The sequence below is a fragment of the Panthera leo genome, chromosome D2, assembly GCF_018350215.1.
Source record: "Panthera leo isolate Ple1 chromosome D2, P.leo_Ple1_pat1.1, whole genome shotgun sequence".
NCBI lineage: Eukaryota > Metazoa > Chordata > Mammalia > Carnivora > Felidae > Panthera > Panthera leo.
Window position 1 is genome coordinate 75,167,414 of NC_056689.1, and position 22,383 is coordinate 75,189,796.

The following is a 22,383-nucleotide window of genomic DNA, read 5'->3' on the forward strand; positions in this document are numbered from 1 at the left end:
CTGCCAGCATTCCCAAGAAAGTTCCCCGAGTCTTAGATGCAGCCCTCCTCTCCCCCCCCCCCAACTATCAATTCCTGAATCTTGAAAGACCCACAGAGCATCTCTGCAGCAGCCCTTTCCTGTAACAGAGGAGGAGACAGAGGCACAAAATGGCCAATGGCAGAGGGTGGACCGGTGTGTGGGGCTCCCATTTCTCTGTCTTGGGCTCCTTGTGCAACATCGAGCATCATTTCCGCAAAACGAGCATCAGAAGCCAATACACTACAGGCTGCTTTTCTGCAGTTCCACTTATCAACATTTTTAGCTGGGGAGGGAGGTATGGCCAGGGACAGAAGGGGAGGCAAGGTGGGAGAGAACCACAACCACCCAGGACTGGTGATGGCAAACAAGCCTGCTGTGTGGTGTAATTGGGTGCGCCCACGGCATTTGCCATCACTGCGGCCACCCCCCCCCAACATCTAAGGCTCCCCCATATAGGGGCCCTCCTCCAGAGGGGGCAGGACCTAGAAGAGAAGAAGGAACTCAGGAATGTGGGCTTTCAGAGGCTTGATGAATAGAAAATGAGCCACTGATTTCATTCATCAGGACCCCTTACTGCCAGCGCCCCTCACACGGACCCCCACACACACACACACAGACACTGCCCAGTGGGCTTAGCAGGGAAATCAGCTCCATAGTCGCATTTCAGTAGCTGAAAGGAGAAAGCAGGCCTTTCCAATTTCAGCATCTTTGGGGGAGAAAGATGTATTTACCTCCCCTCTGTCTGAGCCCACTCCTGGCAATTTTCTCAAATATCCCTGCCATTTGTTAAAAACCCAGCTTGTGGCCCAGCTGGTGCACGAACAGCTGATGGAGGGTGAATGGTCGCGGGAAGAGGGAAGGTGAGGCCGCCTTCTGGTGGGCCCAGCACCTTCCCAGAGCTGACCGCTGCTCTTGGGTGCAGAAACTCTCAGAACTGTCCTTTCAAGCTGAAACGCTGAGGCCACACACAGCTTCACCTGGAAGGAGAAGGAAATGACGGCAGTGATGTTTATTGCAAATTCTCCACCAGGTGTCACATCTGGGCCACATGCCGGACCCAGAGGTTTCACTGATTCTCTTGGGGAGACACTCTTATTCCTGATAATCTTCCCGATAACAGGGGGCTGAGTCCAGACCAAGGTCCCACAGCTACAAGTGGCAGATCTGGGATCCGAACCCCCGTCTGTTAGTTGTAGCTGTGCCCGCCGAGCACCCTTCCCCTGGCGCTGTCCTTTTGCTGGCCCTTCTGCCATTCCAGACCCTGTCACAGAGGCCCTGAGGGCTGGGCAGGTGTTCCCCTTGCCTGCTGAGCAGACAGGCCCAGCACGGGCAGGGGTCATCAGCAAGGTCACAGGGGGCTCCCCGACCAGCCAGGCCTCGTTGCACAGCCCCGTAACCACGAGCTCTCACACACCTCGTTTGAGTCTGACCACAAGCCCGGGACACAGGGACATCATTATCCGTGTTCTGCAGAGGAGCCAAGTGACCACGCTGCACGTGGCCCAGGGCCAGGTGGCGCTCCGCTCCTGCCCCTCACTGACACCCCGCTCTTCTCTTCCTCCAGTCCCCAGTCTTCATAGCCCAAGTTGGCCAGGACCTGGTCTCCCAGACGGAGGAGAGGCTCCTACAGAGGCCCTGCAAGGAAGTCTTTTCTGCCTGTGCACAGTAAGTGCTCGCTCCCTCCCCAGACCGAGCATCGGGGCCCTTCAGCCTCCTCTGGGCAGCCACACAGCCTCCCCCCCCCGCCACCGACAGAGGCTGCCTCTCCCCCACACCTGGCGTGCTGGGCACCAGGGCAGGGCTTCAGTGCCCGGGGGCCCCAGCCAAGCCACCCAGCTGTTTGTATACTTCTTATGAAGGGAAAAGATACCAAAGTTCCAAGTCCAAAGAAAACATCTGCCTCAAAGGGTGTTGAAAGCAAGTGGTCTCCAGGCTGTTGAGACAGAGGAATGTGTAAAAACTTGACCCCGTCTGGGTGGTTTGGAAGTCCTTCCCGGCCCCCAACCCCCACTGCTGCCACCAACCAGAGCTGGGTGGTGCTGCTGCAGGAAGGGGGGCTACAGGCCGCCTTCTCAGTCACCCCATCACCTTGTCTGCAGGCCATACAGCGATCCTGATGCAATAGCAGACAAATCGGTGCATGTGCTGTTGGCCAGGCACCAATGAAGTCCCCACTGGTCCCTCACACACATACTATGAAGGCCTGAGCCACTAGGCACACACACGTTCATGTGTCCACATGTGTACCCTTCCGTATAAGCCAGTATGTGCACCAAAATCTGGAGCCTCATCACCTCTGGATGAGTCTGGGGACTTGCTGTGCGCCCTTGGTCACCCTTTGTACCACAGACAACCAGGCATCTGCTGTGTGTCTGACGCCTAGCACAGGGGATACCATGGTGAGCAAGAACCCAGTCCCAGCTTTCAGGAAGCTTACAGCCAGGCAGGAAAACCAGTGCCCCTGTGCACTGTGGGAAGAGCCGGGAGCACCATCATGAGAATGGACATTTGGGGAGGGCCAGCTGGGGACCCAGCCCTGGTAGGTGCCAGGGACAGACCCCCCATAAGCAGAAACAAACGTGGTTGCTGCCCTCTTGGAGTTGGCTGAGGGTTAGATCTGACAGTGGGTGAGGTCCCTGGGCTGTCACTGTGACCCCGAGGGAGTGGACAACCTGGTCCCCTACACTAGCCCCTGCTGTCATGTCTGGCGGGACACAGTGTCCCACATGCCTCTACTGTATATGCCCCGCACTGTACACCCCCCCCCCCGCCCCCGCAGCCATCTGCAGGTCCCAAGTGCTTGGGCTACACTTGGTCAGCATTGCCACTTTTTTTTTTTTTTTTTTAATTTGAGGGAGAGAGGGAGAGAGAAAGAGAGAGCCCAGGCTACACACGCCAGTAGAGGAGAGGGGGAAAGAGAGTCTCTGAGCGCAATGCAAGTCTCCATCCCATGACCCTGGGATCATGACCTGAGCTGAAATCCAGAGTCAGACGCTCAACTGGCTGAGCTACCCAGGCATCCCAGCGTTGCCACTTTTTAAAGGGAAGAAGCACATCCATCCCTGCCTGCAGCCAGTTTCAGAACCCTCCCTCCAGGCCTGGCCCAGAGCAGGCGACCAGGAAATTCGGCTGTGGAGATGGAAACTTCCCAGGGGCTTCACTGGTCCTGGACCAGATCCAGAGCCTGGGATCTCAGGGGCTGCATCCCTGCTCTGCCCCTACCCCCCACACACCCCTGCACCCCGTTAAGTACTCCTCTGTCCTCATTGCAGCTCAAGAGTCCCTTCTTGGGGTGCCTGGGTGGCTCAGTCAGTCGGTTGAGCATCCGACTCTTGATTTCAGCTCAGGTCATGATTACATGGCTGGGGGTGGAGGGTGGACCTCACTTAACCCTCTCTCATGAGCACATGCCTCTGCAGCGGTTTATTAGATGTTTGTCACTTGCTGGTTGTGTCCCACATCGCGATGCCAACTTCGTGCTCACGGCTGTACCCCACGCCTAGAGCAGTGCTGTGGCAGGTACCCAGTTAGGGTTTGTAGGATCAGCCCATCACTTTGGCAGGATGCTGGGCCTCTGAGCCTGGTGGTTAACCTGCTGGATATATGGCTCCGTCCGTCTGCTTAAGGTCAGGATTATAAAATGTTTGTTGGTTCCCTCCGAGCTAGGTCTGTCCACGACTACCTGAAGGGCGAACCATTCCATGAGTATCTGGACAGCATGTATTTTGATCGCTTTCTCCAGTGGAAGTGGTTGGAAAGGTGAGTGCTCCCCTTGTACACCCACCTACAAGTGTGTGCCAGGGTGTGGGGGGCAGGGGGCGAGAGTACATGCCTGTCACCTGAAAACCCACATACAAATCCGTTACCTCCATGGGTCCATGGTTCAAATAAAATTAGCCATCCTCCTCCCGTTGCTGAAGTTCTTGGCTATTCTTCTAGAAACGCTCTGTTCTTATTAAAGTGTACACGCGATTCACACCCTCATACATGCATACATACTTATCCTTATTTTTTTGGTTCACTGTCTTTGGGAATTCTTCCTCTGCCAGTGAATAAAGAGCTGCCATATTTTTGAGCAAATTGCACATCCCTTATTTAGCCCAATCCCCTGTTGATGGACATGGAGGTTGCTCTCAATTTTATGTACCATCTTCCCTAAATAATGAATAGCTTTATACATATGTCTTCCTGCCCTTTCGCAAGTACGTCCATAAAAATCTCTAGCAGAGGAATGTCTGGTCACAAAGCACTGCTTTTAAACCACGAGGGACTGCTAGATTGCCCTCCCAACAGCTGCCCCCATCTCCAGTCCCACCAGTGCCCCAGTGCCCTCTTCCCTCTCAGCTTCATTAACACCAGTCTCGTGCCTTCTCATGTGAGCATCGGGCTTTCCTTCTTGTTTATGTTTTCATCTCTGATAACGGGTGAGACCAAGCATCTTTTCCTGTTTTACTTGCTGCCTTTCTGCTGCAAAGTGCTCTCGCAGACATGGTGGTGGCTTGGCCTGACAGCTGCGGCCTCCATGTGACCGATGAGGAGGGAGACCCACAGAGAGGGCGTGGTTGGCCTCGTCACACAGCAGGCGAGCAGTGCAGCCGAGGGGGACCCCCAGCACCAGGCTCTGCCTACCATACTTTTGCAGGATTTGCAGAACAGGGCGATGCCTATGTTGTATCCGTGCTGGGCTCAGCTGCGGGACGAGGGTGGGAGCATCCCCTCCCACAGCCCAGGGTTCCCTGTGCCAGAGTTCCGACACTCATGGGTATCTGGGCACGTTTTGGTTAGAAGGCAAGGAGCCATCTTGCTTCTGTGTGTCACCACCTTTGCTGGCCAAGTGCCCTGCAGACTCTGAGGAAGCCGCAGGACAGGAACGCCCTAGAAACCCCATTCATGACCCTTCCCTTCCCACTTCAGGAAGCCCAGAGGAAAACACCCTGTTCTGTACCACTGCGGGGGGGGGGGGGGGGGCATTTCTTTCCACCCCCACTGGTGGGAATTGACAGTGGAACAGGGGACAGTCTTCTCTGTTGGCCACCCACTGCCACTGGCCCCCTCGCACATGCACATCATGGCTCCAGGAGAGCCAGAGAAGTGAGGGGTCAGTGCAGACATCCTGCTGAGGGCCCCAGAGCCACAGTCTGGGTCTGAGTCCCGGCTCGACCGTCTCCAGAGGGACCTCAGGAAGGGTTGCTCACCTCTCCCCGCCTCAGTCTCCTTATCCGAAAAATGGGGATAATAATAGTGCCTGCCTTTGTAGGCTTGGGTGGGGATGAGATGAACTAAGCATAGCCCACGCCTAGAATAAGGCAAGTGCTCCAGAAAGGTCAGCCGTCTGGCCCCAGGAAGTCAAACTGCTGGATACAGTTGTTGTGGTTGCCGTTGAGGTCATCAGTGTCGCTGTGGCTGTCATCCTCAAGCTTCTGATATGGGAAGGAACAGCTGGCCCTTGTGTTTCTGATGATCACAGGAAAGTCTGGTGGGGATGTAGTCATCGTGCCCCCTCGCCCCGCCCCAGAGCCCTAGGCTGTGTGCCACACGACCCGATCTGTACCCGCCTTCCCAGGGTGGCAGTGTGGGTGTGAGACGCGGGGTGTGGGCTCTGCGACATCCTTCTTGGGATCCCGGCTTCGACACCACCACCGCCCCCCTCATGACCTGGGGCAACTCACTTCCCTTCTCAGAGCCTCGGCATTCTCGCCTGCAGAAGGGGGACAGTCCCACCTCCTGAGGCAGGCGTGAGGATCACATTAGTGTGCATGCAAGGTGCTTCAAGCAGTGGGGACTGTTGCCATAAAGACCCCCAGAGGAGACATGTCCTTTATTCCTGGAGTTTTAGTAGGGATGTCTGACTACATCAGCCTACAAAGCTGCCTTTTCAGTATCTCCATTTTACTGAAGACACGAGCCTCAGAGAGGTTGATCGATTGACCCTGGCTCACACGCAAGGGCCTGGCACGGCTGGAACCTGAACCCAAGGTTCTTGATCCAGTCCTTCACCCAGTCCTCATTCCACCCAGCACTCTGTTCCAATAGAATCCTTTAGCTGTGGCCACTGGCTTGCATTTTACTTGTCTGTACTGAACACTCGAAATGGGGAAACAGACTTTTTGAATCCGTGCGCTGGCTGCAAAGAAGTCAGGCCCTTTTGTGGGCGTTAAGTTGTTGAAGCCGGTAGGGCAGGACTGGCCTAGAAATGCCCCAAGTGACTGACAACAGCCTGCTTCCTCCCTTCCTTTTTTTTTTTTTTTTTCCTAACAAGATCATGGCCTGTTGGTGCTGCCCTGTTGAAATATTAAAGGGATTTTTTTTTTCCCTCCCAAGGTTAACCAAGAAATTCCTCGGAAATTGTATTACACTCATTTCCCCTAGCAGAGGAGCTCTGTGGTAATGTCGACCGACTGTTTGTTCTCCATGTATCGTAAACTGTTAGGCCCGGGCGCCTTCATGTGGTTTCGAGGGCGGCTGTGGAAAGGCTTCCCAGGGCCACATGGCGGGTGCAGCCGTATGGCAGGCCTCGCTGCAGCCCGTTTGCTCGCGTGCAGAAGGACATGGGGCCGGGGAGAGCCCTGCGGAGGGGCGGCCCTGTGCTCCCAGAGGGGTCGGGCCCCGCTTCCTAAAGAAACAGAAGAGACGGCGGGTCAGGGCGCGTGAACTCCAGGCAGAGCCCTGGCGTCTCAGGACTGTCCTGAGAGAAGTGTAGTGCCCAGGACCTGAAATCCAAATCCTCCTCGGGACCCAGCAGCCGGAAAGGTTTCCACAGAAGCTTCATTCAGGAGCTGCTGGGTGAGCAGAGGCTCACTGGTCTTTCCCAAGCTGACCCAATTATTTGGGCCAATTCAGTCACACCCCGGCCTCTGCCCTGGTCCGGCCTCTGGGGTGGGGTCGGATGCTCAGAAATAGTCCTGGAGCTCCAAGAGCTAAGTTCAGCATCCTAAAAGTGGGTTGTTCTTTAGCCGCTCATGGTCCAAGGACACTCAGGTTTTTCCATATCTTCGCCGTTGTGAATAATGCTGCCGGGAGCACGGGAGGGAAAGTGTGGCAAATACATACAACGGAATATTATTCAGCCTTCAAAGCGAAGGAAATCCTGCCATTTATGGTAACAGGGCGGGGGGGGGGGGGGATACCCGGAGGACATTACACCAAGTGAAATAAGGCAGACACAGACAAATACTGCCTGATCTCACTTATATGTGGAATCTAAAATAACGTCAGAGTCCTAGAGGCAGAGTAGACTGGTGGTTGCCAGGGGCTGGGGGTGGGGGAAATGGGGAGACATGTAGGTCAAGGGGTATAAAGTTTCAGTTCATCGTGCGAGATGAATACGCTCCGGAGATCTGACGTACAGCGAAGTAACACTGGTTAACGGTACTGTATTGTGTGCTTGAAATTTGCTGAGATGGTAAATCTTAAGTGTTCTCACCAGGGAGAGAGAGCGAGAGAGGAAGAGAAAAAACGGTAACTATGTGAGGTGCCAGAACGTTGGTTAGCTTGATCGTGGTGATCGTTTCACATGTACATGCATCGTTTGTGTACGTGCATCAAAACACCAAGTTGCATGCCGTTTGTCAGTTATACCTCAGAAAAGCTGGGGTGGCGGGGCGAAAGGAAGCTGGTTATTTTTAACCAAACAGGCCAGTGATGAAAAAGCCCAAGCTGTCTGCACCATGGGGTTCTTCGAGGCAATTTTAGATGACTGATTATTTACTCTGTGAAGTCCCACCCTGGCCTCATAGAGGGCCTGCCTGATTAGACATCATAAATGGCCTCAGCTAATTAAAACGGGGGGTCAGGAGACACAAAGTGATGATTACTTCATAAATCCCGCTTTGGGCAGACAGGACCGTCTAGTGTTCTGGAGCTCAGGGGGAAATGTGATAAAGGGACCCTCGGGGGTGGAAAGGCTGGGGACGGGTGGTAAAGGATGACCAGCAGCCTTTCTCCCTGGGGACCGGAGGTGGGCAGGTGGGCGAGATGTGCAGGTGTGGGGAGAACTGCTGTGCCCTCCCTGGGACACTGAACCTCTGTGGCTCCTGGGCCCCTCCCTTCTCCCTGCAGAGAACACAGCTTCTTTCTGAGCTTAGCCACCTGATTTTCACTGGGGAGAGAGAGGGGAACCACATGGAAAGTGTGGTGAAGCAGCTTTAGCGCACATCTCCAGGCCTCCACTCTTCCCTCCAAGCCAGCGAGGACTGGCAGGTGTCCCAAGCCGCAGGGGGCCAAGGGCGGGTGGCCGGGGATGTGAACACCCAGCCGCGGAGCCGGTCCTCGGGGGTCCCACCCACAGGGAGGATTCCTGGCTCAGTCGGGAAGTTGTGCGATGCTGCTGCTGTTGATTTCTTGTGGATTCTGCATCTCCGCAGCCTGAGACCCATGTTGGATTCTTGCTTTTTTCCAGGCAACCGGTGACCAAGAACACTTTCCGGCAGTACCGAGTGCTGGGAAAAGGGGGCTTTGGGGAGGTGAGTGAACGTCCACGTCTTTGGAAGTTCCCAGACTCTGTCACTGTTTTTGTCCCTTCCGGAGGCACCTACAGTGCCCTGCGCCCCCTGGTGGAGAGGGGGGTGGGGCGTAGGGCCCGGAGGTGCCACCAAGGTGAGACATGAGGCTGTGCCGCAGGGCCCGTGGGACAGAGGTCCTCTTGGAACCAGCCTCAGTCAGGGTTTGAGTCTGAAGAGGAGAAACGGGTGTTCTTAGCTGTCTTTGGAGGGAGGAGTGGCCAGATGCTGCTGTTAATAGGTGCTGTTGTATTTTGTCTGATGTTCCCAGACTGGGAGGCAAGCCATTTTAGGGATGAGGAAAGCTGAGGGTCAGAATGGTTGATAACCTGGGCCAAGGTCACACAACCAAAGAGGCGTGGAGTCAAGAAGACGAGACCCCAAATGCCCCGGCTCCCGTTCTGCTGAGTTACAAAGTCGGGGTTGTTGGGGGTCCGACACCAACACAAGCTTCCCTTACCAGCAGCTGGTGCCTGGAAGTCCCCAGTTAGCAACGGCCGCATCCGGTTGGAAGCGTGGGACGGAGAAAATCTAGTTGCCTCTGAGAGAGGGACAGTACTTTAGGCCTTGGCCAGTCCTCTAAACATCTCGTAAATGGCTGATGGTGCACCTTCAAGGGCCAGGATTCACGTGAAGGACGAAGGAGGGAGGGTAAGGGGGCACTAAAGCCAGATCTTGAGGGCAGGGCCTGGGGCAGGGGTGGGTCCAAGGCCAGGCATCCTTGGGCCCCGAGACTGGGAACACCCTTAGGCATATCAGTTCCCAGCCCTGCAGACCCAGCCACGGAAGAGCCTGGGGCAGACCTCCACCTGTTCCGTACCCTTGTCGTCTTTCTTGCACCTCAGGTCTGTGCCTGCCAGGTCCGGGCCACGGGAAAAATGTACGCCTGCAAGCGCTTGGAGAAGAAGAGGATCAAAAAGAGGAAAGGGGAGTCCATGGCACTCAACGAGAAGCAGATCCTAGAGAAGGTCAACAGCCAGTTTGTGGTGAGTGTCCAGGCCCCAGCGACAGGCCACCCTTCTGGTGACCAGGGCTTCCGTGCCTAGGGAAGGGAGTGGCCGTCCAGTGTGGCAGCAGTAAGCTGCGGAAAGGCGGCCAGGCATTCCCTCCATCACAAGGCTACTCGTGGTCAATTGTGGCTGCCTTGGTCCTGTCACTAGAACTGGCCTGGCTCCCCTCTGTGTGGGACCATGGCCTCTGTTCTCCGGGACCACCTGGGAAACTCCTCAGGGGACAAAAGCAGCCCACCTTGGGCCCGGCCAAGGAGCTTTGTTTCCACAGATCCCTGTAGGCTGGTTTCATCACAGGGGAGACCTAAGCGTCAGTATCCTAGAGAGCCGCCATCTGTTTACGTGCCTTGTGTCACCATGACCAGGCCAGGCTCTGCTGCAGGAACTAACCCCCAGCTCGAAGTAGCTGGAAACAACACGGGCCAGCGTCACACACGTGACGGTCCAGCCAGATCCGGCCACCCTCCCCCACCTTACAGCTGCCCCACCTGGAGTCTTGAAAGCGTGTGCCGGGGGGCTTGCCCAGGGACCCTCACTGCCTCAGCTGCAGGAACATCCCTCACTCCGCCCACAGGCTGTTGGCCAGAACCAGTCCCTGCAAGGGACAAGCCAGCTGCAGGGAGGTGTGGAAGAGTACGTGGGTGTTTGGTCAGCTCGAAATGCCTCTGCCACACGTCACTGTAAAAAACAATATATATGTACGAGGTCGACACTCAAACAGCACGGACAGGCTCAAACTGAAAACAAAAGCCTCTGTCTTTGGGTAGCCATTCCAACATGTCTGATTCATGTATCGGCTTTATTATTTTTAGCCAGGGGAGTCCTACCAGACATCTTTCACTGCAGTGGTTTCCCCTTAAATTGTAGGTCTTTTCCTGTGGCCAGATCTAGGGTGGCACCTCTTTTTTTCATGCCGCACACCATCCCCTGCGACACAGCAAAGAGATAAACCATAAGCTGTGCAGCCCGTCCCCACAGATACAGATCGGTTCTGGTCTCCAAGCCACTGCGAACAAGGCTGCCGTGTCACCCCTTGAACATGCCTTTGGCACATTTCCGTGTGTCCGTAGGACGTACTCCCTGTGGAGGAAGGCAGTGTCAGAGGGTGTGCGCGTTTTCCATTTGGAAGCAGTTCCCAGATGGCTCTCCGTAAAGGTTGTGCCAGCTAAACGCCCACCAGCTGTGTGGGAGCGAGAGAGGCCATCAACCCAGTGCTTCAGTAGTTCCCCGGAGGGCGTGGTTCTGTAAGGCGACGCTCAGAGGAGACGGGAGCGTGCATTCTCCCCGTCATCTCAGGCTGCCCTCGGCTGCCGGCCCCATCACACCGGCAGTGTGATGGTGCTGTGCTCCCACCAGCTGGCATTTTGGCCCTAGGCCTCTTTGAGGCCAGAACCTTCCTTCCTCTCTGCTGCCGGCCCCCTTCAATTGGGACCATAGGTCACTGCCTCAGTGCTGCCTGTGGAACCCCCATCATTAAAGGAAGGGGCAGCACTGGCTCTCATAGGGGTTGGTGATGGTGGGTCCTCCTCGGGGGAGAAGGGCCGTGTGCCTGATAAATGGGGTGGCACATCATCAAGGACCCAGACCGCCTTCCACTGTGCCCTGTCCCCTGTCCCTGGCAGGGAGTCCGCGTAGTGCCCTCCAGGAGCCCTTCCTTGGTGATCGTAGGCAGGTGTGGGAGGGAGGGCCAGCTCAGAAGCTGGCACCCAGCACAGTCCCCAGAGCCCTCCCGCTCGGCTCCCGTTCTGTTTCCTTCCCTCAGAAATAATTCCCATCGTTCCTGACTTTTGCATCCGAGTTTTATGGCCCAGCCTATCCCCAGCCTGGTCCGTGGTGGCCAGATTTCATTTGTATTGGCTCCCTAAGTGGAGAGGGACGAGAACCACCCAGCATACTTTGCCTCAGACCCAGCCCTGCCGCCTCTCCCACAGTCTCATGGCCTGCATCCATCCTTGGGCAGCTGGTCTGCACCGGTAAGGAACTAGGTCCTGATGGTCCCTGTGACCGGATGTGTCCTGCATGCAAGAGGCGACAGTCTTTGCCAAACTGCGTTCCACTTCACAGAGTCCCACTGGCCACCTCCACAGCCTACTCCCAGCGTCCCCGTGACAATGAGACCCCAGCCCAAAAGGCATCTGGGCCCTGCTTTTCTTAACTGGCCAGCTAAGGCAACCCACAGTTTTAACTAAATGAAGCAGGCACGTGCTTTTGTCTGTGTAAATGTATAGGCACCATCTGTCAGGCTTCCCGAAAGGGCCAAGTACCAGCCTGCCCTCCCCCACTTTGCCTCCTCGCCTGGAACCGCCATATTGGAAGGTCCGAGTCCTTCGTCAGCCAAGAGGGGCAAGGGGCAGCGGTGCCGTGAGGCTGCCCAGGTGCAGGGCGGTGGCACGAAGCTGCTGAGAGCCCCCCCCACTCCGGCCCTCCCCCTCCAGCCTCGAGGACCCTGAGGAGGAAGAGTGGAAGCAGATAGCGGTGGCTGGAACCTCACCGCAGGGCTGTCTTGTGCTCCCAGGTCAACCTGGCCTATGCCTACGAGACCAAGGATGCGCTGTGCTTGGTTCTGACCATCATGAACGGAGGCGACCTGAAGTTCCACATCTACAACATGGGCAACCCTGGCTTCGAGGAGGAGCGAGCCTTGTTTTATGCGGCAGAAATCCTCTGTGGCTTGGAAGACCTCCACCGGGAGGACACCGTGTACAGGTGAGCGGACTCGCCGCCTGGTCCCGCCACCAGCGGCTGAGCAGGGGCTGACCTTCCACACCCGGGGTCAGGCAGGGACCCCCGCCCTGGGACTCGGGGCCCGGCCGTCACCAGAGAAACTCACGCCCTGGACCACGTAAGTGAGGCGGGCTGCTCGGGGGGCCAAGTGTATGAGGTGCTAGTCCTTCAGAGTTGACGAGGATGGGCCAAGGCCACCGGTGCCTTCCAGCCCGGCCTGCCAGAAGCTCGGTGAGCCGGTCCCAGAAAGACAGTAGGATCGTCACCACAGCAGCACGGACCTCGGTCCATCCCATATTGTTTGACTTTATGGGTTCCACAAGCAGTGGTTTTCAAACTTTTCTCACTGCCCCTCTCAAGGAAATTTGAAAATCTGTGTGCCCTCATACATCAAGGAGACATCCTAAATAGTATATCATTTGTTAAAACAGTGGCTGATATTTTGAAGCTCAGCAATTAACATCGCATTTTTGAAGGTAGCCAGTGGAATCTAATTGCTACAGCAAATGGATTTCCACCAAAAATGCATGACGGGGTGCCTGGGTGGCTCAGTCGGTTCAGCGTCCCACCCGAGCTGCTTTCGGCTCAGGTCATGATCTCACAATTCATGAGTTCAAGCCCTGCATTGGGCTCCGCACTGACGGTAAGGAGCCCGCTTGGGATTCTCTCTCACCCTCTCTCTCCTCCCCTGAATATGCGCTCTCTCTCAAAATAAATAAATAGACTTAAGAAAATAGTTTTTTTTAAGTCAAAACACCTGACAGGGGTGCTTGGGTGGCTCAGCCGGTTAAGCATCTGACTTTGGCTCAGGTCATGATCTCACAGTTCGAGAGTTCAAGCCCCATGTCAAGCTCTATGCTGACAGCTCAGAGCCTGGAGCCTGCTTCCGATTCGGTGTCTCCCTCTCTCTGTCCATCCCCCCCCCAAAATTAAATAAACATTAATAATTAATTAATTAATTATAAAAAATGCATGAAAACTCTTTAAAGGTGAGGGATCTATCACTCTCTTCCCCACTCCCTTCCTCCCCCGCAGAATGTTATTATAACGTCATCTCTTTTTTGGCCTAAAAGTCTATCATTGAGCAGCATGTGGACCTGAGATGGATGGATATATATAAGATTTTTATTTTAATTTCCTTTCACCATAGGCTCTCAGTGTTAAAATAACTTGTGTTAAGTTGCCATTGTAACGATTTTAGTAGAACCCATTTCTTTTTTTTTTAATTTTTTTAAATGTGTATTTATTTTTGAGTGGGGAGAGGGGCAGAGAGAGAGAGGGAGACAGACAGAGCACCAGCAGGGCAAGGGCAGAGAGAGACAGAGACACAGAATCTGAAGCGGGCTCCAGGCTCTGAGCTGTCAGCACAGAGCCTGACTTGGGGCTCGAACTCACGGTCTGCGAGATCATGACCTGAGCCGAAGTCGGACACATAACCGACTGAGCCACCCGGGTGCCCCTAGTAGAACCCATTTCTGATTGGGGTCCTGGAGCAGGACACCATAGCAATCAGAGCGAAAAGGAGCCTGCTTTTCTTCTGTCAGTTGGAATCTGCCCATTGAGAAAGGGCACGTGGTGGGGAGATCCCAGAGAATGCCAGGACAGGGCCTTCTCAGGTTAGAGATCTAGAAATACACGTTCTTGAAAACCTCAGCCCACAGAGAACCCCCTGGACTGTTCCCGCAGACCCAGTGGACACACACACCCCAGTTGGAGACCTTTGCCACAGAGCTCTTGGCAGGGATGATCTTGGGAGTCCAAGAAGGTGTTGAAACAAGAAGGAATGGCCTTGACCACCCCCCCAACATTCTCACGCCCCCACCATTCTCACACCCCCAATATTCTCACACCCCTGACATTCTCACCCCCCCCAACATTCTCAGCCCCCAACATTCTCACACCCCAACATTCTCAGCCCCCAACATTCTCACCCCCCCAACATTCTCACCCCCTCAACATTCTCACCCCCTAAACATTCTCACCCCCTAAACATTCTCAACCCCCAACATTCTCACACCCCCAACATTCTCACCCCCTCAACATTCTCACCCCCACAACATTCCCACCGCCCAACATTCTCACCCCCTCGACATTCTCACCCCCCACAACATTCCCACTGCCCAACATTCTCACCCCCTCAACATTCTCACCCCCCACAACATTCTCACACCCCAACACTCACACCCCAATATTCTCACCCCCTCAACATTCTCACCCCCCACAACATTCTCACCCCCCAACATTCTCACACCCCAACATTCTCACCCCCTCAACATTCTCACCCCCACAACATTCTCACCCCCCAACATTCTCACACCCCCAGCATTCTTACACCCCAACATTCCCACCCCCAACATTCTCACCCCCTCAACATTCTCACACCCCAACATTCCCACCCCCCAACATTCTCAAACCCCCAACATTCTCACACGCCAACATTCCCACCCCCCAACATTCTCACCCCCTCAACATTCTCACACACCCCAACATTCTCCCCATTTAGGCTTTTGTTTTGTTTTCATTCAAGTGAAAAGAGAAAAAAAATCCCTTTGGGTTGAAAAAAGAAATCTCCACTTGATGGCTTTTCTCTTAAAACAAAAAGAAAGGCGGTCCTCCAAGCTCTGGCCCTTATTCTCGGGAGGAAGAGAACCACAGCGCTTCCCTGGCTTCCACCACTTGGACCACTTGCCGTGGCCTCTCCATGGGTTTGGGCTCTGGCCCTAGTCTGCCAGCTATCTTTCCAACCCTGTGGCTGCTGGCTTACTGAGAGGGTGGCTCTTTGCCCTTATTTGGAACGGTTAATACATCAAAGAACGCGAATTAAATAAGAGCAACAAAGTATTTGTGTTTATTTGTGATAAATAACCCCATACAAACGCATTATCACCTTGTGAGGCTTCCCCACTGGATTTGAACACATTAACCATTCCCCATGAGGACAGCTGCCAGCAGTTAAATAAACAAAGCCAGTTGGTGGAGAGTCGGATCCTCAATCCAGATGCTGATGGCTTAACTGAGTCGCACATGCTATCCTACTGGCTGTTCTTTTACCCGTGGAAAGGACCTTCTAGTAAAACCAGACACTGCTGCTGCCTCCCTACCCCAGTTGGGTGGGGAGGGGCTTGTTATTATGAAGAGTGACTGTGTCATCAGAGAGAAGAGAGGAGGGACAGATGGAGACGGGCACACCTACAGCTGTGCTTTCTTGGGCTTATGACTCTGCTGGAGTTGGGGGACAAGGGGTTTCCTTCCCCAAGGGGGCCTGCCCTCTACAATTCTCTGCCCCAGTTCTACAGCTGGTGCTGTGTTCTCAGTAACTTCTCCTCCCTAATTCCCAGGCCCCGCTCTGCCTTCAGGGCATCCCAGAGCATCCTGAGACCTCCGGGTGTTCCCAGCCCTAGAGGGGTCTGTCACCACACCAGCCAGAAGTATTCTCCGCCCCTGGTGTGGTCAGTGTGTGGATAGGAGCCAGGGCTGGCCCTTGCCTGACCCCTTCCCAGTCATCTCCAGGTCGGGAAGATGCCTATGGCAACAGCGACATTTGTTTTACATACTGGGAGGAAGGAAATTAGTCCAAGACTGTCTGGATCCAGAAAGAGACCAGACAGCCTGAGCCAAGAGATGGGAAGGAAACACGGCAAGAAGTCAACCCAGACGCCATGCCCTGGTGCTGAGAGTGCCCACACTCACATGCTTGTCCTCTTCCTCTTTCAGAGATTTGAAACCCGAAAATATCCTGCTAGATGATTATGGTAAGTTGGGGAGCCGCTTGGGAAACCCCTTTCCTGCTCTGTAGCCAAGGAGAGCATCATAATCCAAAAGGAGCAGGGGGCCTTCCTGCAGAGACTCTCAGAGGCACGACCCTGGGACTGGGGGAGAGCAGTGGGCAAAGAGGGAGAGCACCCACTCCCTCTCCCCAATCCTGGGTACCCAGGGCAGGCAGTGGGCATGGTGAGGCAGCAGTGTGGCTTGGCCAAAAGAGAGACAGAGAGACGGAGAGCACTGACTGAGGAGTCCAGAATTTCAGAGATCCTGGGCAAGTACTTCACTCTCACACAACTTCCTGGTACCCCCATCTCCCTTGCTGGTGAAATGGAAACATGGGCCCTGCTCTGCCTACTTCAGAGGGTGGGGTGGAGGTGAGGCTCCAATAAAATAGCTTAAAGGGCAATTGTTTCGCCAGCTATAGCCAGCTCTAAATGTGTTAGGCATTATCTGTGCATTACCATTGTTGTTTTCCTGAGTGTGTGTGTGTGTGTGTGTGTGTGTGTGTGTGTGTGTGCATGTGTGCATGCACACATGCATATGCGCACATGTACACACACACAGGTAACATGTTTAGCCTCTCACACCTGGGGAATGGTGTTCACATCTGTTATCAGACTAGATGTTCCCATTTCTGCAGAGGGGGCAGGGCCAGCATCCCTGTGCCCATATTATAGATGACAAGATTGAGGCTTAGAGGAGCCGACAAGCCAAGGTCACCCAGCAATCAGTGGCGAGCTGAGACCAGCATGCCTCAGATGCCAGGCAGCCCCTGGCAGGGGGAGGGAGAAAGGGAGGCAGGTCATTGGTGACTTGGAGAGAGGTTTGAGTGGGGAAGTGGGCAGAGGGCCCAGGGCCTGCGCCCTTCTTGGATGAGCCCAGGGCCCACTGGGGTTCTTGTCCCCACTGGGGTTCTTCTGCTGCTCTCAGAACCATGCCCACCACTGATCTGCAGCCTGATAGCTGGAACCTGTGTGCTCTCTTCTCCCCTCCCCACCTTCATCAGGGCTGCTGAGCCAGGGAGTTTGCACCCCTCTGGCCTGGTGGGGAGTCCCTGACATTGGACCTCACTGGGGTCCGGGCTGTGGGGCCCTGGTGTGGCCATGACCCTGCCTCAGTGGGCCGCCAAGCAAGACAGAGCTGTAAGCGCTGTGTCATCTTGGCCTTTGGAGGGGAGTCCTGGATTCCATTTCATCTCAGTCTCCCCACGGCCTGGATGACTTTACTCTTGTCTCTCCAAAGGCAGAATGCAAAGAACCTCCAAAGAGCAACAGGGAAGGACAGGGAGTTGCCTCCCGAATTGCTTTATAATTTTTCCCCTTAAGCAAACTGTAAAAGTTCAGGAAAATCTCACATTTTTCCCATGAAGCAATCATAGAATCAGGCCAAGGTCTTTTAAACTTGGTGATCTCAGCCTTCCAAGAAGCCCATTAGGGCATTTTATGGGTAGGCTGGCCATTGTCCAGCCAAATCCAGACATCCTTTCCCGTCTTTATGTTTTCCTCCTGTAAAGTAATGATTTACCCGCGTCCTCTGACACCTGGATGCCCCCAAGGGTCTGCAGTCACCCTGAGGTGGCTGATTGGGATGCCCCTCTTGGGGCCGAGAGTCTGTGTACCTTGACCAGGGGCAAGCAAGTCTCTGGACCGCCCAGGGTGGGCCATGTGTCCACTGACTGTCCCAGCGACCCTTTGACTCTGCTCTCCCTGCCTCAGGCCACATTCGGATTTCAGACCTGGGTCTGGCTGTGAAGATTCCCGACGGAGACCTGATCCGCGGCCGGGTGGGCACCGTGGGCTACATGGGTGAGTGTGGGCCCGGACCCTCCCTGAGCCCACCTCTTGGGCCTCCCTCCTCTATGCAGCTCTGATCAGAAGTGGAGCCACAGCAGGCAGTGGGAGGTCTTAGCTGGGGCAGGTGGAGCGCTGAGGCCCAGGGTTCATCTTGCCTAAACTGAGCATTCTGAGCCCCCACCACAGCCCCACCTGCACCTCAAAGCCAAGCCACTCTCAGGATCAACAGTCAGTGCGGGCACATGGTGCTGTTTGGGGGAGGCTAAACCCAAGTAGGGGTCTGGTGATTGGCAGGCGGCCTTTCAGGGGGCCCCTGAGAGGAGTGAGGTCACTAGGAAAGGCCCAGAAAGGAGAGGACTGCACCACCTGCTGTGTCACTAGGCATGATGCTAAGTGGAGACCAGCCTTAGCCTCCTTGCCCTGCCCCCCAGCCCCCCACCACAAGCCTACTCTAGGACCACCATCCTGGGGGCTGCAGGGAAAAGACTGGAGCTACATCTGGTCCTCCTGAATCCCTCTCTGGTGATAGGCATCCCCTGGGCTTCCTCCTGCATGTACCTCACACACATGTCCACTTGTCCCAGGGGGTAGGGGGCTCCAGAAAGCTCTGGGTACTGAGGATGCTGCTGTCCTCCACTAGGCTCATGCCAGCAGCACTTGTACAGGATTCTGTGTGTTGTCTCTATTGCTAGAAGGTCCTTTTCAGGTTGCATGTTATTGGGGAACCTGTGTGTATCTATGTTTATGTGGCTGTGTGTGTACCCATGCAAATGCGGATGGATGGATGGATGGATGGATGGATGGATGGATGGATGGATGGAAGAATGGAAGGATGAATGGATGGATGGAAGAATGGAAGGATAGATGGATGGATGGATGAGTGGATGGATGGAGGGATGGATGGATGGAAGGATAGATGGATGGATAGAAGGCTGGAAGGATGGATGGAAGGAATGAAGGATGGATGGATGGATGGATGGATGGATGGATGGATGGATGGAAGTATGGATGAATGAAAGGGTGGATGGATGGATGGATGGATGGATGGATGGATGGAAGGAAGAATGGAAGGATGGATGGATGGATGGATGGATGGATGGATGGATGGATGGAAGGAAGAATGGAAGGATGGATGGATGGATGGGTGGATAGATGGAAGGATGGATGGATGGATGGAAGGATAGATGGATGGATGGAAGGAAGGGAAGATGGATGGAAGGAAGGAAGGAAGGATGGATGGATGGATGGATGGATGAATGGATGGATGGATAGGTGGATGGATGGAACGATGGATGGATGGATGGATGGATGGATGGATGGATGGAAGAAAGGAAGGATGGATGGATAGATGGATACATGGAAGGAAGGAAGGAAGGAAGGAAGGAAGGAAGGAAGGAAGGAAGGAAGGATCTGCACACCTTTGTGTACCTGTATGTCTGTCTCGCACAGAGTGCTGCCTGCCTCCATCTGCAGGGCCTCTGTTATATGTGTTATCCAGCACATGTGTGGATGCATTTGCCTCTGGATGCTTGTCACCTGCCTGAAGACATGAAACTTAACCTTTTTTGCACTTCTATGGTTAATCTAAAATTCATTTTATCAAAGTAGTAGGGAAGCCATAGTGAGAGGCTGTTTGAATTCCAGGTGAACTTAAAATCCTCTTTTCTTTGGGTGGACACACTTTCCTTCCTGGCAATAAATATGTGTGCAGCACGTACCCTGTGCCAGATGTCATATCTGTTACTGGGACACAGCAGTGAATAAGGCAGCTCAGATTCTAGTCGGGGAGACATGAAGGGAACAGGCCGTTTCCATCCACTGTGATCAAGCTTCTGAAGCCAGAAGCACAGAGGAGAGCAGTCAGGGTGGGCTCCCTGGAAGAGACAGTATTTATGGCATTTGGTGACTAGGAGTCAGCAGGGGAAGCATGTCCTTGCCATGAAGCTTCAGGCGTTCCGTGAGCAACACCATCACTCGTGGATGCAGTTGGTGTGAGTCACAACCCTGGCCCCGTGTGCCCTGACTCTGCCCTGCCGCCAGCTCTCTCTTACCTCCCTTCGCTCCCCCCTCTACCCCCAGCCCCAGAGGTCCTGAACAACCAGAGATACGGCCTGAGCCCTGACTACTGGGGTCTGGGCTGCCTCATCTATGAGATGATCGAGGGCCAGTCGCCATTCCGGGGCCGCAAAGAGAAGGTGAAGCGGGAGGAAGTGGACCGCCGCGTCCTGGAGACGGAGGAGGTGTACTCTTCAAAGTTCTCTGAGGAGGCCAAGTCCATCTGCAAAATGGTGAGCTCCTGGTGAGCCAGACGCTGCCCGTGGGCTGGGTGTCCAGTGGTGTCTCCCCTCCTGCGCAAACAGGCTGACAGGGACAGGGTCAGGCACACTGGGGTGGGAGTAGTGGCAGCACCGAGCCAGAGGAACGAGCAGTCCTGGTCGTGGACTGGGGTGGTCGGCCACGGCTGCCAGGAGAAGGCCTGGGGTGCAGGCAGGGAGGCCCCATGACAGGGAAGGGGCTGGGGCGAACCGCGGGAGACACTCAGATCCGGCTTTGTTAGGGCAAATCAACGTCTTGGAGAAAGGAGATGATCCCAACTGGTTCCCCAAGACACAAAGGGATCTTGGGGCATCCCCTACCCTTGACCTTGGCGCCCTGCAGCCTCGAACTCTGGATCCCCAGGCACTGACTGAGGCCAGCAGGTGCAATGCAGGTGCTGGGGTGGTGATATTTTCAGTCTTTGAACATCTTACAATAGAGTTTTCCTTCCACTCCATGGAATGCTGGCCACACTAGCTTAGGTCCTGCATGACAGCAATCTAAGGACCGTGGGACTTCATCGTCCATGGGGAGGGGGAGGGTGGGGAGCACCGTTTAGACAAGCTGGGTGGGCAGGACCAGACTGGGGCTAGGAAGCCTGATAGAGGAAGTAGTGACCGGGGCCATCAAAAATGGAGCTGGGCAGGGGGTGGGGCACCTGGGTGGCTCAGTCGGTTAAGTGACCGAGTTCGGGTCAGGTTACGATCTCACAGTTCGTGGGTTCAAGCCCCGTGTCAGGCTCTGTGCTGATGGCTCAGAGCCTAGAGCCTGCTTCAGAGTCTGTCGTCCTCTCTCTGCCCCTCCCCCACCCTCTCTCTCAAAGACAAACATTCAAAAAAATTTTTTTTGAAGTGGGGCTGGGAGAGAGTCCACCCCTGGGTGCTGCCCCTCCCCCCCCCCCCAGCCCAAGTGGCTCGCCAGAGGCTTTGTGGGGGGAATGGCCCCACCTGGCTCTCATGCTCCCAAGTTCTGCCTGTGTCCCCTTGGGGCCTCTCCCTCTGATGCAGGCCCAACTGTGCTGCACCCCCACCCCAGGCAGCGGCCCTCCAGTGCCGGCCGCGCATGGACAGGAGGGCCTGGATGCCCCACTCCGGGTACCCATGAGCCCTCGGACCGCCTCTCCCTGGAGCGCTGCTGCACCTGGAACACCAGACGGCAGGGGTGAGGCTGCCCTCCCTGCCTCCTCTCTGACTCGTGTGTATAAACCACAAGGCTGGAGGGTATAGAACAGCAGGCCCAACATGCTGATGAAAGTAGTGAAGCTTCTGCTTCCAGCAAAGCCAAGGCCACACTGTTAGTGGCCCAGGGACCGTGTGGCATAGCTCCCCACCCTGAGGAGGACCCTCTCTGGAGCTATCCGCTCACTGCTTGACCACTTCCTCTTACCGGCTTCAGTCTGACGTCACAGAGCCATGGGAAGAAGGATTCGGGGCAAGATCTGACCATTTGAGCACTTCCAAAAAAGAGGACCCATAGATCTGCCATCGACATGTGTGGGAGTCACTGAAGGAGGCTTGCAGACACACACCCAAACCACGTGGCCTGTGGGCTGGCCCGTAGCCGGGCACTTGCCTGCACCCCTGGGCCTCCCAGAAACCCAAGGAGTCACGGCAGCCAGAGTCGGGGTGGGGGACAGAAGTCAGATAGGTGGAAATGTGGGACCCTGAGGACATTTGAAAACTGGGGTAGGAGACCCGCCAATATTTGGCTTAGACACAAGGTGTCTGTCCAGTGGGGCCAAACCGGGCGAAGGATAGAAGAGGGAAGTCATCAGCCATGGTCAGAGCATCACCAAATATCCCAGGTCAGGGTCGGGGACTCAGAGAACCAGAGCAACCCCAGCAGGACACAGGACACTCTGGGAGGACGGAGAGGCAGAGAGGCTCCGGCCCGCTGTCTGGGTGCCTGTCCGGACACCAGGACTAGGGGCACTGCTGGCCCTCTGCTGCCCCCTGGTGGCTACTGCGGGAAAGGCGGTGGCTGAGCCTGGGACTCTGCGTGGACCTTGGCCAATGGCTTTCAAAGGTCGAGCCAGTGTCCCCTCATCTTTCTCTGCTGGAAGAACTGACAAAGCCCTCTGGCCTTGCTTCATCTTCTTAAAAATGACCATAGGGTCATGGGATTCTGGCCTTGGGCTTCCTGGCCACCCCTCCCCACAGCCTGTCCGGTCTGGCAGCCAGGCTGGCCCTGTCGCCTCCAAGAGGTGCCAGCTCAGGACACAGCAGGGCCTGTCTGTGAGGAAACCATGAAGGCTTG

The 22,383-nt window shown here is 55.2% G+C and overlaps 1 protein-coding gene across 3 annotated transcripts in view; it reads left to right on the top strand.

Annotated features, from left to right (window-relative positions):
• Window positions 1-22,383, top strand: part of GRK5 (G protein-coupled receptor kinase 5) — a 209,929-nt gene that overhangs the window by 180,778 nt on the left and 6,768 nt on the right. For all 3 annotated transcript variants that reach the window (XM_042908659.1, XM_042908661.1, XM_042908660.1), the window contains 8 exons: window positions 1,586-1,686; window positions 3,688-3,780; window positions 8,420-8,483; window positions 9,365-9,505; window positions 12,045-12,235; window positions 15,968-16,005; window positions 17,734-17,823; window positions 19,891-20,099. In XM_042908659.1, coding sequence (XP_042764593.1) covers window positions 1,586-1,686; window positions 3,688-3,780; window positions 8,420-8,483; window positions 9,365-9,505; window positions 12,045-12,235; window positions 15,968-16,005; window positions 17,734-17,823; window positions 19,891-20,099 — 927 coding nt within the window. The remainder of the gene's footprint in view (window positions 1-1,585; window positions 1,687-3,687; window positions 3,781-8,419; window positions 8,484-9,364; window positions 9,506-12,044; window positions 12,236-15,967; window positions 16,006-17,733; window positions 17,824-19,890; window positions 20,100-22,383) is intronic.